We start from the raw sequence: 14245 nt of genomic DNA, 5'->3' as shown, positions 1-14245 counted from the left end.
TTTCTCAGTAATTACGATCAAACAAAATATATAAGCATAAGTGCTTCCACGAAATTTATTTTTAAATTTTTAATATATATGAAGGCTACCCTCTGTTCCTCATATTCGCTTCATTCCCATATCCTATGTTATTTGCTTACTACTATTTAATTCCTATAATTGCTATTATCTGTCAAAAACATCAGTTCGTCTGGTCGAGATTTTGCAAAATTTATTTTTTCCCTAAAAAAATCGCAGTTTTAGTTTACAAATCATTCGAAAATGCATTCTGCTTAAAATAAAATAAACGAAAAATATATTATGTAAGTGCATATGCGGTCAATGTATCAAATAATTTGTGAAAGTGTTGTGCAATGGCAAGTGGTGGCTGTGTGCTGTGAAAAATGCCTGTTTCGGAAATTGGTGTCCAAGATTATTGAGAAAATTACATATGTATATAAATTCGTTTATCACTATAATACATAAGTTTTGTTTAAAAACTTGCAAAAGCTTTGGATGCATAACAACATATGTACGAAAAAATATATACATGTATATATGCATATAGATTTGAAATATATTTTTATGTATTTCCCACAACAATGCATGCATATATTAATAAGTTCATTCATAAGTCGTCATAGTAAGACATTTTTACAAATATATGCACTGCGGTTTATTGTGTATTGCACAATCACACAGCATTCGTTCAAGAAATCCAAACTAGTTTTTGGTCTCCCAACATACATACATATATATTTATGGAATTCAATTGTTTTGTAAGAAAAAAAATCAGCACTTGGTATACAAATAATGACGTTGTATTTGTAAATATTTGCTTTGTTGTATGTAAATGCATATTTAGCTTGGGTGTCATTTGGCCTACAACTGCTAAAGCAGCAAATTTCTAATATGCTAATACCAGTTAATAATTTAAAGTTATTTAGTGTTTATAGTAAATAAAAACAATGATTTAATACAAATATCAAAGTTTGAAACTAATTATAATGCAAAAGCATTTTCTTTTTTTTTTTAGCAAAAGGTTTCAAAATAAACTTCGTTTAATCGAAGATTATTGCTTTTAAGTAAATGTATTCATTTATGTTCTTGTGTGCTTTTTAAAAAGCCTTACATCCGCATTCCTGTTCATTCATGTTAGTTCAGTGGTTATTGGTATTGACCCATAAATATATGAGTGTGAAATCTTCGAGTAGAGGTCATAGTTTTATAACCATTTAGGATTATTTACATTTCTCAACAACATAAATCAAAAGGTCAAAGAAAACTGAATAGTAATAATTCATTTACCTAATTGCATTCTTTACTAATTATAAAATACCACAAAATTAGCCAACCGTGAAATGTACATTTGTTTGCCGACAAGTAAATTAATTTGACTTTTAGTTTCCCATAAAAACAATGCGAGAAAATGTGTGTTCGCGCATATGTATATATAGTACATATGTAGTTTAATGTACATATATATTAGTCGTCAATTGCTTAAATTTTCCACGTATGTTTAAATAAATGCACATAAGTTTACAAACTAAGCAGAATTAAAATTGTATTCGACATTCAACAGATCAAAAAAAAATGAGATGTTATCTACAATGAATCATGTGAAAACTCTTGAGAAAATATATTCAATACTTAGGCAAACAGAAATTATCAATGTGTTAAACATACATAAGTATATCTAAGGTTTTGCTGTTATTTACTTTATCCATAATTTTTTGTTTTAAACATATGAATATACGAAAATTTGTTTACAAACAAAGGTGCTAAATGTGAGTGGGTACAACTTTTGGTGAAATTTTTTAAACTATGGTAACAACTAAGTTTTAAGGCTACGTTGTTTGCCACACGAATACGAATGTTCAAGTATATTCTAAAAATATAAGTACATACATACATATGACTGAATATATATTTGTTTAGCAAATATTTATTGATATCTGACTTATTCTTCGTATTGCAGATAATTCAAAGTCACGAATCGGTGTGAAACAAATTATTTGTTGAGTAATGAGTCGTTCATGTAATTACTCACATTCTTGGTATTAGCAAACTAGTCTTACTTTTCCTTAGAGAATATGGTGTTATCTGTATATAATGACGCAAATTTAATTTTTTTTCTGCTCCAAGGTTGCTAGGAAAAAGAAACTCTCGCAGCTTTATATCTAAATGATAATATGATGTTACATATAAAAATTAATACAAACAAAGTATAATATATACTTGTATGAATACATTGGATATAAAACGATAAATAACGGGTTTTACCGTCACTTATCAACGACCTTGTGAATAAGTTTTCAAACATAAAGTTCTTAACTACGACTACCAACGATAGGTTACTGGTGCAGACATTGGTAACAGTTGTTTAACAAATATTATACTTTATATTTTGAGTAAAAAATATAAATACATAAGTAATTGAATGCTCGCTCATACTACACTAAAGCAAATGTAAGCAATTGAAGCGAGAGTTGTCAGCATTCCTTCAATTTGTTGTGTTCAAACCAAAATTCTTGGTAAAACCGTTGCAGTTAATTTATTGCTTTACACATATTTATGGCAGTCGACTTTGCATAATCGGAACGAAGTCGGAGTTTACGTATACTGTGTAAGCATGTTGGTATGGCTTCCAAAGTTACGCTGCCACAACACCAACAATAACTTTTGCCTTACAATTTTGGTATACGTTAATAGAAACCAAACTGTAAAAAGTTTTTGGTCCTCCAATGTTGCAGATATCCAATCCTACTTACTCTAAAATCTATATATAATATATTAATGTGTTCTCCTGCCTCACTGAGTATAATTCCCCTATTTGTTCAATCCAATTTTAATCCAAAACTTCAACAGCAGTTATGCTACAATTCTCAGATGTGCTTATATGTACTACTAATTCGAAAATCAGATTAAAACCATTTTATAAACAATAAAGTACACATAAAATATATATAAACATTTTTAATTCACTTACATACATATAGTGTATACACTTCCTTATTTCTTAACAAAGACGCATCCGACACATATAATATTTAATTTTTCAATAAACAATAATTACAAGCTTGCATATATTCATACAAAAAAATGCGGTTGACTTCCCTTTACTTGACATTATCAAATTTATTTAACCTGTGGGGTGTCAGCGTGTGTTTTGGTGCCTATCCGAGAGATAACAGAAGCTGCTTTATCACTTTGTTTATATGCACATACATATGTATGTATTTATGTGTGTGCACTTCATTCATATTAAAAAATTGTGTGGGCGTTATGCAAGTTTCCTTCTTGTTCATAGCTGTCATACATATATAACATATTTCAAGTTCAGTTAAACACATTGTTTCACTGCACAACCATAAATTCCCAAATAGTATGATAAATTGTTTAGAGAATTGTCCAAATTAGCTAAAAATATCAACCATTCTGTCAAATTTAGCTATCTATGTAATGGGAGTGTACGGCGACTAAGAAAAATTTAAATTGACTGGATATTTATACAAACTTACTGAAAGCAACAAAATATAAGACAATGGAACCGAATTCGGAGGACAATCTCTTGGAGATTATGGATTTAGCGCGCACTTTGCGCCAAGAACAACTATTCATACAACAAGAACAAGCCGCCTTTGCGCAATTCACAGAATCACTATCGGAGAACTCGGCCGCCATAACAAAGGTAAAATCATAATTTTATTAACTGTTGTTGGCACATCTGCTATTATTAATTAATGTTTGCATAACATACATATTTGCAGTTGGCATATATATGCGCACAACAAAGGCAGAATCTTAATGATTTGATCACGTCTCGCCCAGAGGCGGGCCCCAGTATTTGCTGTCGGCGAGCAAAGAACTATGAAAACGCTAAATATATTGATGCGAAGAAAGTGCTGGACTATGAGGTGAGTTAAGTGGCTTAATTGTTTGTTTAGCCCATTAATTTGGTTGCTAGTTAACGAGAAATTAATTTTTTTCTTACTTTTTTCCTGCAGCATGCCATTTCTTATGAAGAGCTGTTCAATCACCTCTATCGTTCACCCTATCTGCTTGCACTTTCGCTAGCCACCGGCGATCGCATTGCTGAGATAACACCACAACACCTTAGCTGTGTAATACACACCATATCGGCGGGTCTCTATGGCAATGCCATCAATACCAAGGATGTAGAAATGATTTTGAAGCTTTTAAGAGAATTAATTGAAATACAAATTGTGGTTAGCGATAATCCGCGTAATTTGCTACGTGCTAATTCATCGGCTTTTGCTCGTCTCTATCACCGTTTGAATGAGTCAATGTTTTCGGCGAAAATCTTTTTAACGGCAGCATTGTTTGAGCCAATAATGGGCGTATTGAGTGATATTGACAGTGTGCTGGATGTGGATCCCAGCAAAGTGGTGGAGAATTTCAGCAGCAAAGAGCGCTTGAAAAGGTAAAATTAGTTGTAAGTTTAAATTTAAAGAAGAATTAAATATTTTTAACCAGCTGACTATATCGAATTCATTTCTTTATTACCGTTATTTGTGATCATAAACAATTATTGTAATCGTTATCGATTTCAATAATCAAATAAGTATAATTGCAACTAAAATTAAATTTTTACGATTACGATTCCAATGTTCGCGCTTTTTGCCATTACTGTTTTCGGAAAACGCTTTAGTATCATTAAACAAGGTTTTTAAATTTGCAACGAAGTTTGTAACACCCGGATGGAAAAGTAGGAGTACCCACAAAATATATTTGTATATATGTAAATGGTATTGACATTGCCATGTCAGTTTGTCTGTCGATCCGTCTGTATATACGCGAACTAGTCCCGCAGTTTTTGAGACATCGGAATTATGTTTACATCTTTTTCTCTCTAAGAAACTGTTTATCTGTCGGAACCGCCGATATGGGACCACTATAGTACTATATATAGCTGCTTTACAAACTGACCAAATCAGAATCAAGTTCTTATATACAAACTTTTTTTATTTCTGTAGGGTTTTTTTCTTGTTTCGATTACAGTTACAGTAATTCTATCTTAAAATGTTCTAAATGAAATCGTAATTATATATCCAGAACTCTGCTTAAAATTAATCCTCCTTTACTTTAACCTTCTAGATTTGGCGCTGAAGACTCGAATAACTACCAAGATAATATCAATAAGTTCCACAATGATACCATAACAAAGCTGCATTTTATGGCTAACTCATTTATTGACAGTTTAACTTTCAATTGGTCACTTTTTCCATCAACCCTACGCTGGCTGGTACAAACCATGTCACACCAACTAAAGCAATCACATTTCTCGGACAAAATTATCAATGAAATAATCACTGATATGGTTTTCACACATTTCATTTGCCCAGCCATAGTCAGTCCGGATATAATGGGCATCATCGATGCACCTATACCCGAGCAGGTGCGCTTCAATCTCATACAAATCGGACAAATCATACAAATGCTGGCCTTGGCCAAACACGATGATGTGGATGCGAAATTCGCGCAGGTTCATGCTAAATTTGAATCGAACATGGTTTCAAATTTGATCGATCTATTGCTGATGAGTCAATCCGGTGAAGACGTGGTAGCCATACTCTCACAACAAAGTGATTTTGATCGCTCCCATTTGCTGAGTACGCAAAGTGAACTCGCCTATTTTATACAATTTTATCGCATACTCATGGCCAGTGATGACTTCGAGCCGCCACCAGAGGAGCGAAAGAAACTACAGAAAATACTCTCGCATTTGCCGGAATCTACAGAGCTGAATCAGCGTTTGCAGTCGAATGGCGCGGAGGTAGCCGGCGCATTGCCTGTGAATGGCGAGGCAAGTGGACTCAAAGAGCGCTCCAAACAAGGTTTCATGGGTCTAAGTAAAGTGACAAAGAACAAAATTGCCAAAAGTATGAGCTTTAGTACAAATAGTAATGCAGGCGTGGATGGAGCAGCAGCATCAGCCAATGTTAATGGATTTACAAATGGTGGTGGTCACGCGGGATTGGGTCAAGGTAGGTTTCGTTTCGTTTAAGTGAGGTTATGTTAATTGTGTTCTTGTTAATCACAATATTTTTGCAGTACTAAAGAAGCGGATAACCTTCTACAGACGTAATGAAACTTTTATCTTTATTGTAATCACTTAGTTAGGATTTAGTTAGCTAAGCTAAGTAAACACTGACTAGTTTTAGTATTGAAAGTTATTAGTTATTTAGTCGCACACACTTTCTTTGTATTAATTGAAATTAATTTTCGTTCGTAACTCTATTCCACAGCTCCCATACATGATAATCATAACGGTAATAATGGCAGTGCCGGCGCATCTACGAATGCATCCGTCAGCTCGAATAGTTCGTCGCCAATACGCGCTATAAATATGAATGAAGTTCTCGAAAATGAGCCAATACTTGTCTTCAGTATTTATAACGGTGACGATCATAAATTACAACCGCTCACCGAAGAGGAAGTGTTGAAGATGAACTGTATTGGTCAGGATATATCCAACGGTGAGGCACTGCTCGTCGATACGGGCAGTGTTAATTTAGATAACACCATTGACAAATCATCCTCCGTGGCCAATGGTTTCGACGGCATGGATAACATGAGCGATGTACTGCGTCCCATGCATTCGAAAACCACACGTTTCTCACTGTCACACGACGACGCGTCGATAGGCAATTCGGACAATCTGGAAGCTGTTAGCGAGGCGCCGTCAAACCACTCCGTCACCAGTTCACTTGAATTAGAAGAGGAAAACGATCAAAATGACAATTTGTCCGACATGGTGTCGGCAAATGTTTCTGGGCGGGGTTCGCCCAATATCAGCGGTCGCGACACACCTTCATCACAAGTGACCGACGGTGAGTCGGTGCATAATGCGCTACCAACACCACAGATGCAGAAGCTAATATCGAAAGCACGTTCCGATATTGAGGATAAATTTTGTAAATTCGAAATAAAGAAATTCGAAGGTGATGAAACAGTCTCGATCATATCGGACACTTGGTCCACCGATGTGCTGGCGAGCGATTCCGAAACTGTGGATGCCAGTGAACGTGAACGCGATCGTCATTTCTCTACACCGCTTATTCCATCAGCTGTCGTATTACCTGGAGACAACAATTTTGACGTGCTAACTGGTGCGGGCGTCATGCGCCCCGTCTTCTTGGATGTGTCTGATCAACGTTCCGAGTCTAATTGGAGCACCGATGTGTTGGCCAGTGATTCCGAAAAGTTTGCCGAAGTAGATACGGATGATAATTTGAGCATTACCGCCAAATCGGATATTACAGATTCGGGCGCACGTTCGGAACAGGAGCGCGATCAGTTGGCTGCCGCGATATCTGCAGCGAATACGCGACGCATACCGAATTCCCCGTACTATACAGCGCGGAATGGAAGGACATTCCGTGCTGCGACCACCACAAATTACAATGCCCCAGCGGGTGGCAGTTCAGCGCTTAATGGTGCCGGGAAGGTGCCACGAGCAGCTATTGCCAATACAAGTAGCGAAGATGGCGGCGCTGTGGTGGCTGATGGCAGCCACGGTAGTGGTAGCAGTGATCACTCGCAAGATGACTCAGCTTTCTATGATGCGGCAAATTTGTATGATGAGGCGGCAGCTGCCGTTAAGGCCGAACAAGATGCTACAGCGCACTACGCCGGTCTTTCCTCGTTGGCGCGCAGCTCAGTGCGCACTACCAATCAGTATAGCGGCGAAAATAACTTCCAACAAGATTATAAAAGCAGTAGTGGCAATTCTGATTGCAAAGAACCGTTTTTGGGTGCGCCACGCATGCGTCGCCAAACATCAGCCGAGAGCAGCATCTCAAATCAGAGCGTCACATTCGAAGATGCAGCTGGATCAGCGGATGTGATTGCATGCAAACCGCCAAAGTCGCATCATAAGGGTGGTATGAAAAAGAAGAAGCAACACAACAGCGGGTCGAGCGGTCACAAAGATTTAATAGATTTTAGCGATTTCGGAGAGGAAGAAAAGCCACCAGTGTCGGCAAGAGCAATCGCACATGACATTTCAGCAGTTCCAACGCAATCGCCGCTTATCGATTTGTTCGTCGACGAAAACGTCGAACATCGGCATACAACGAGTGAGGCGCGCAACGCCAGCTTCGATGGTCGACGCAACGGTATAATGGCAATGAAGGGCAACGACCACACCGACTCAACGGTGCCAGTGTTGCGTCGCCATCAGAGTCTTAATTATGAAAATCACGAGCTAATGATCAGTAATGTCGTGAATTCCACGAAACGTTTAACTATGATACCGAATTTGTCACAAACGGACGACGCCAAGAGTCAACAACAACAGATTATGTTGCTTTGCGCGAAAACCGAAAAATTGCAGCTGAATGACACCGACAACGGCACGAGCGACAGCGTCACGATTTCCACATCGCGCACCACACTCTCGAACAACACGTCCGGCATCGCCACCGCCAGTGCTACGACTTCGAGCTTAAGTATTGCTGCGGGCAGCATGAGCAGCTGCCAGAAACCGACCAAATCCACCGGCGCCATACCGAAAAGCATCAGTTTCGACGCATCGGCCGATAAGAACACGAATAGCCATAATGATGGTGCCGCAGGTACCTCTAATAGTGCCGGCGTTAATACGCGCCATTTACCCTCGCACCGCAAAGCCCGTGTACTACACCCTAATTTAGGTGCACATATCTCCACTAGTGCCAATAACAATTCCGGTATATTCAACAAGTTGAAGCAAGGTATTTTCAAGCATAGACGTGGCAACAAATCACACTCGCGCCATTCGACGCATCTACATAACGGTGTTGAAAGTGTGGATGCGGGCAGCGCGAATGGTGAGTACGCGTTACACACGACCAGCAGTCGCAGTGTTTCGTTCAGCGCCAACACTTCGGAAATGTCGTTCGACATGATTGGCGTCGGTGGCTCGGCTGGTGCGCGCAACACGTCGGCAGCTGCCGCTGACAGTGCTGTTGCCACTGGCGGCATGGCGTCCAGTTATTGCGATATTAACGAGGATATTTTGGCGAAATATCGCCGCAAAGTAAGCAGCTCTAGTGAAGCGACAAACTCCGACTCAATGGGCAACTGTTTGGCGACCGCAGTGGGTGGAGCTTCTGCGAATGAACGCAAGCTTTCAGATGCCGAGGCGAAGTGAGAAATTTTCAAACGTTTTTTGTTTTTCTTTTATACTGAACTGTTTTTCTAAATCTCACAGATCACCAAACACTTTGCTGCATGATAAGACGCTTGCCTTTAATGTGATCAAGAAGAAAATACGTACCGTGCTGTCAAAGACTGATTTACACACCGGCGATTTTCGCCATACTACTGTAAATATATTTAAGCCATCAGTTGCATTCTCTTTCCTAAACTTTGTTTTCCTATTTCAGTACACCAATGCCTCACCTTTGCTCACATATTTGCAAATCCAGTTGGCGCAAGCGCTGAATCTGCAAAATTTCCAACAAATTTCCTATGTTTCCGAAGCCATTCGTTGCATTTCCACACTCGAACGCAGCCAGCACAACCAATTACTCGAAGAATTGCAGCAGGACATACAAAAGCGTCAAAACTACTTACAGTATTTAATGCGTTATCGCCAAAATCAATTGCTAATGATGGAGAATATCGAACAGTTCGAGACGCGCTTGCGCAGCGAAAGTGCCACATGCAATCGTTACCTAATGGCGGTTTGTGTGCGTCTATTCTTTGAGAAACGCCAAGCGAAGTTGGCTGAGTTCCAAGAGGAATTTGCACGCCTCACAGTCTCCGATGATAAAATCGACTTAATTGAGGAATTCGTTGAGGGGCTGATGGAGGAACTACTAACACCGGGCGCCATATTGCATGGTATGCCAGAGTGGCAAGCACAGGAGGCCCGCCTATCCATCGAACGTATACTGCTAACACGTCTGTACCAGCAGGTGATGTTCCCCAATGAAGATGCCGATTTGTCGCGAGACACGTAAGTGCACGAAGCTCATCTGCAAACATTTTGTTTTACCTGTTATCTTCTCGTTTGTAGCGTACTTTCGGAGCATATCAGTAAGCTGCAGCGTGTGATTAGCCCTTCACATCCGGCACTTTGCATTCCACAAGCATATCTTTCCGAGGCACCTTGGTCCTTTTCCCAGCAACAGCTCTCCTATATATCGGCGTATAAAACACCACGAGAAAAATTGCAGTGCGTCATTCGGTAAGTGCGGTTTTTGTAGTTCTGGCTTTATGTTGTTATTAAAAAACCGTTCACAACAACAAAAACACGAAAATGTGACCAAAACCTAATCCACGACGTGAACGTTATTGTTTTGTTGCTGTAGCATCAGAATTCTGACGAGTTAACAGTCCTTGGCCGAATAAAAAAATCCGGGTCCGTTCCGGTTACGTAGACCCGGCTGTCGGGGGAACGCACCTCCTGCTTAACTTATTGCTTCCCCCAAAACGTGTCTGAATAATCGTTACAATCTTTTTGTAACCACGAAGTTGTAGTTATTGTTGTTGTAGCTGCAGGAAAGATTCAATTAGTTTGGATTTGACAGTTCTTCTGGAGAAATTTCGGGTTCACTGTGGTTACGTAGAACCGACACATAATATTTCCGTCGAGTGTCTTTGTGATAAGACTGATATGGGTACAAGGTCACAGCGGAATCGCAGGAATTGTAAAGCTTATAGCAAGGAAAGGCACACTTGAATCGCTATCGGTAGAAAGCGAGCGGTTCGGTGCTTCCGTATCCTCTTGTGTTCTCCTACTAAATACGTGAGCGGAAGCTTGGCCAGCGCTGGGCCATCATCGGTACATGGGTTGTCGCAAAGGCCTTTTGGCCCAAGATCGATAGAAAGAGATGTATTGATCTCTTTGCCCTCAGTAAGCCTTTCCCTTGTTGCGGGGCTTTTAACAGTCCATTGCCTTATAGGTGACCATGCTGTAAGGCTGAGAATCTTACCAGACGACATCAGCAGAACCGGTATGGAAGAAGATTCTTGACTTTCTTGACTGTCCCGAGTTTGGGAGGTCAAGGCTTAAACATCTTCTTCAGACATCCTACCGAACTGTGGGGCTTGGAAATTAAGTTCGAACCCAGTTGCTTTTGTTTATGGCTTCCCAAAGGACTAGCCATCTAAGCTAACCTAACCTATATAATTATAAATTGAAAATGTATTTTGTAATCCCAATTTTTTAAATTAAAAAAATCGTAACCCTGTTTTTAAATAAATTACACTATTTTAATTTTATTTGGTTTTAATTACATTTTTTTTCTCTCAAATTGCAGGTGCATTTCGAGTATTATGAGTTTGTTACACATGTCGAGCGGTCGCGTGCCAGCTGCTGATGACATTTTGCCTGTTTTAATCTACGTCGTGATTATGGTGAGTATTTCGTCAACAACAAACAGTAAAAACGGAATATTAAATTTATCTTAATTCTGTTCGCAGACAAATCCACCCTTCTTGCTGTCAACAGTCGAATATATTACTTGCTTTATTGGCGAGAAGTTGGAAGGCGAGGAACAATTCCATTGGACGCTCTTCTGCTCTGTGGTGAAATTTATCAAAACAATGGACTACTTGGATTGAGCGAATTCTTCCATATGTAAGCTATAACTAGCTTAACAAGGTTTCTGTTATAAATTTGTTGAAAATAGTTTTTTTTGTTTGTAACTATAAGCTCTATTCCAAATTGATTATTATTTATATTGTGAATGTGTTGTCTCAATTAGTCGACTGGTCGAAATCAAGAGAATCCTTAAAGCAATATTAATGTAATATACATACATACATATATGTATCGAGTTGATAATTGTTGAACTGTTAAGTTTTTTCTTCTGTTATTTATGCACTATATAAAGGCAATTAGTTTATAAATGTTTGATTGGTATTAAGTACACAACATTATATCGAAATATACCATAAATTTGTAAACTTGCATGTTCTTCGTTTATCTCTTACGTTGTATTCGTTTAATGAAAGCGTGAAAGCGTATGTGTAGTTTGTTTTTTGAAATCTGCAAACATACCTCTGACGATATGCATAAGTGAATAGCTTAAGTTGTAATTATTGTATCTATTTTGTTATAATTAATTAAAAAAAAACTTAAATAAAGGCTTATTATATACCTACGTACATAAAATATACTAAAAACAAAAATATATATACATACATATATAATATGAACTATTTTTTGATATTTATTAAGCAAATATAAATACATATATACATAGTATACTTTACCTATACACCATATGTATTAAAAACTAACGGCATTCATTAGTATACTCTTTATAGTAATGTGAACAAAACTTGAATAGCAAACACAAGGTGACAGTAAATGTACTTCATAACCACATACATACATACATATATAGAGTTGAGCATTTTAATTACATATTTTCTTAATTACATAATCATGAACTTAATATAACATATGAAAGTAGTACAATATTCAAAGATATAAATAAAAGAGATACATACATATGTATATGGTACATTCGTTTGGCTACTCTTTTGAAACTACAAACACCTAAGTGTGGCGAACTTTCATTCGGTAAGAATAAGTAACTGAAGACACTCTAATATACCCTTCACAGATGCATTTCTGTTAGTAACTATGTGTTCAGTTTGTATGGAAGCTATGTATATGCTATAGTACGCCGATCTGAACAATTTCTTCGGAGATTACATTGTTGGCTTAAGCAGTAATCTACACCAAATTTCGTGAATATCTTGTCATATGTGAAAGTTTTCCATACAAGAACTTAATTCCGATCGTTCAGTTTGTATGGCAGCTTTATGTTACAGTGGTCCGATATCGGCAGTTCCGACAAATGAGCAGCTTCTTGAAGGGAAAATGATGTTTGCAAAATTTCAAAGCGATATCTTAAAACTGAGAGACTAGTTCGTATATATACAGATAGACGGACATGGCTAAATCGACTCAGCTCAACATACTGATCATTTATATACATATATACTTCATTGGGTCTCCCACGCTTCCTTCTGGGTGCTACAAACTTCGTGACAAACTTATATACCCTGTTCAGGGTATAAAGAGGTCTTTACGAATTTTTGAGATCTATGCGTTTCCATGACAGACGGGCTTAATACAGAAAAAACGTTAATAAAGGGTTAGAATACCTTTCACATATACAAAAGCTTCCTCACAAGACTACAAGCTATCTCCTCTGGAAAGAAGGCCGATTCAAGGACGAATCAGAACCTCCCTTGTCCTTCACCTGCACCGCCACTAGATCCTTCGTTAGAAGCAAAATAAATCTAAATCGTTTCTAACCACTACACAAGAACAAGGTCTCTCGCTAGAGAGATTCCAAATTACATTGCTTCTGCTTGAATTGAGGCTTTTTACATCTCCTCTGAAGATCCATGATTCCTGGATTAATGGTTATCCGTTTCAAACCTCCTCGCGATGACAGCCGAGGCTGCCTCATTCGAGAAGACTCATTCATCTCTCGTTCAACGACAGCGGCAGTAGCGACTTTCTCGATTGTGTTGATGCCGGAATAAGTAGGTAGGTCTCCAGGGCCGCATAACCACCCCGCTGAATTTGTAGTTCATTCAGAATCTCTGCTGCCAGATAAATTTGTACGATGCCTCGTTTTGGTTCCTGATTAAACTAAGTGCGAACTCGTAGAGTCTTACTGTGGTTCTGGGAAGAAATATCTCTCTACCCCTCTTGGCGCACAGGACTGGGCTTTTCCAGCCTTCCAGCTTCGGAGCTATCTCCGCTAGCCAGTTGGCCGTGTTTTCGTCTTTACAGTCAACTAGGAGCAGATCTGAGCTGAAATAAACACCATGGAATGAACCGGTGTATCCATCATGATGTTATTCTGTAATACTGTAATCTTCTTTGACCCCAAGACCTCCGCTGATAAGTTGCGGGGCAGCATCGCCATCCAAATGCCTTTAAGGAATTTGAAGCGGAGCGTTGTCCTGCGATCGCCTGTGACTGGTTCCCCTTTAGCCTTTTAGAACTCGGAGGTTCTTGAGGCGTTATCTGTCCGCTCTTCCACTTCGCGATGCTGAACTTACGTCTAGCTCCTGAACCGCTCTTACCTGCAATTGGCATCTTGCAGTCAGTTAATTTTGTTGTTCTTGTTGATTTTGTGATAGGTTGCTCATCTAGTTCTTACGACCATCAGCATAGGTCGGTGAGCCTACTGATCTACTCTTTATATGGGGAACACAAGAGTCTGCCGCGCCAGAGACGCTTGATGCGGTAAGGCCACCGTTATTTCCCAAGGCGGCCCGG

The 14245-nt window shown here is 38.7% G+C and overlaps 1 protein-coding gene across 2 annotated transcripts; it reads left to right on the top strand.

Annotated features, from left to right (window-relative positions):
* The first annotated feature begins 177 nt into the window (after positions 1-177).
* Positions 178-12454, top strand: LOC126758399 (receptor-mediated endocytosis protein 6 homolog). Of its 2 annotated transcripts, XM_050472656.1 has the most exons (12): positions 178-302; positions 3431-3670; positions 3750-3896; positions 3987-4423; positions 5098-5987; positions 6055-6084; positions 6249-9132; positions 9197-9311; positions 9372-9946; positions 10007-10177; positions 11253-11349; positions 11416-12454. In XM_050472656.1, exons 2-12 carry the CDS (start codon positions 3524-3526, stop codon positions 11554-11556), a joined length of 5634 nt encoding a protein of 1877 aa, XP_050328613.1. In that variant the 5' UTR covers positions 178-302; positions 3431-3523; the 3' UTR covers positions 11557-12454. The 2 variants fall into 2 exon arrangements, with proteins under 2 accessions (XP_050328613.1, XP_050328614.1); XM_050472657.1 differs by lacking the exon at positions 6055-6084.
* Positions 12455-14245: the final 1791 nt, after the last annotated feature.

The sequence above is a fragment of the Bactrocera neohumeralis genome, chromosome 5 (genome assembly GCF_024586455.1).
Source record: "Bactrocera neohumeralis isolate Rockhampton chromosome 5, APGP_CSIRO_Bneo_wtdbg2-racon-allhic-juicebox.fasta_v2, whole genome shotgun sequence".
In the NCBI taxonomy this organism is placed as follows: domain Eukaryota; kingdom Metazoa; phylum Arthropoda; class Insecta; order Diptera; family Tephritidae; genus Bactrocera; species Bactrocera neohumeralis.
Note: the sequence above shows the minus strand (reverse complement) of the source record. Positions and strands in the feature narration are given on the sequence as shown.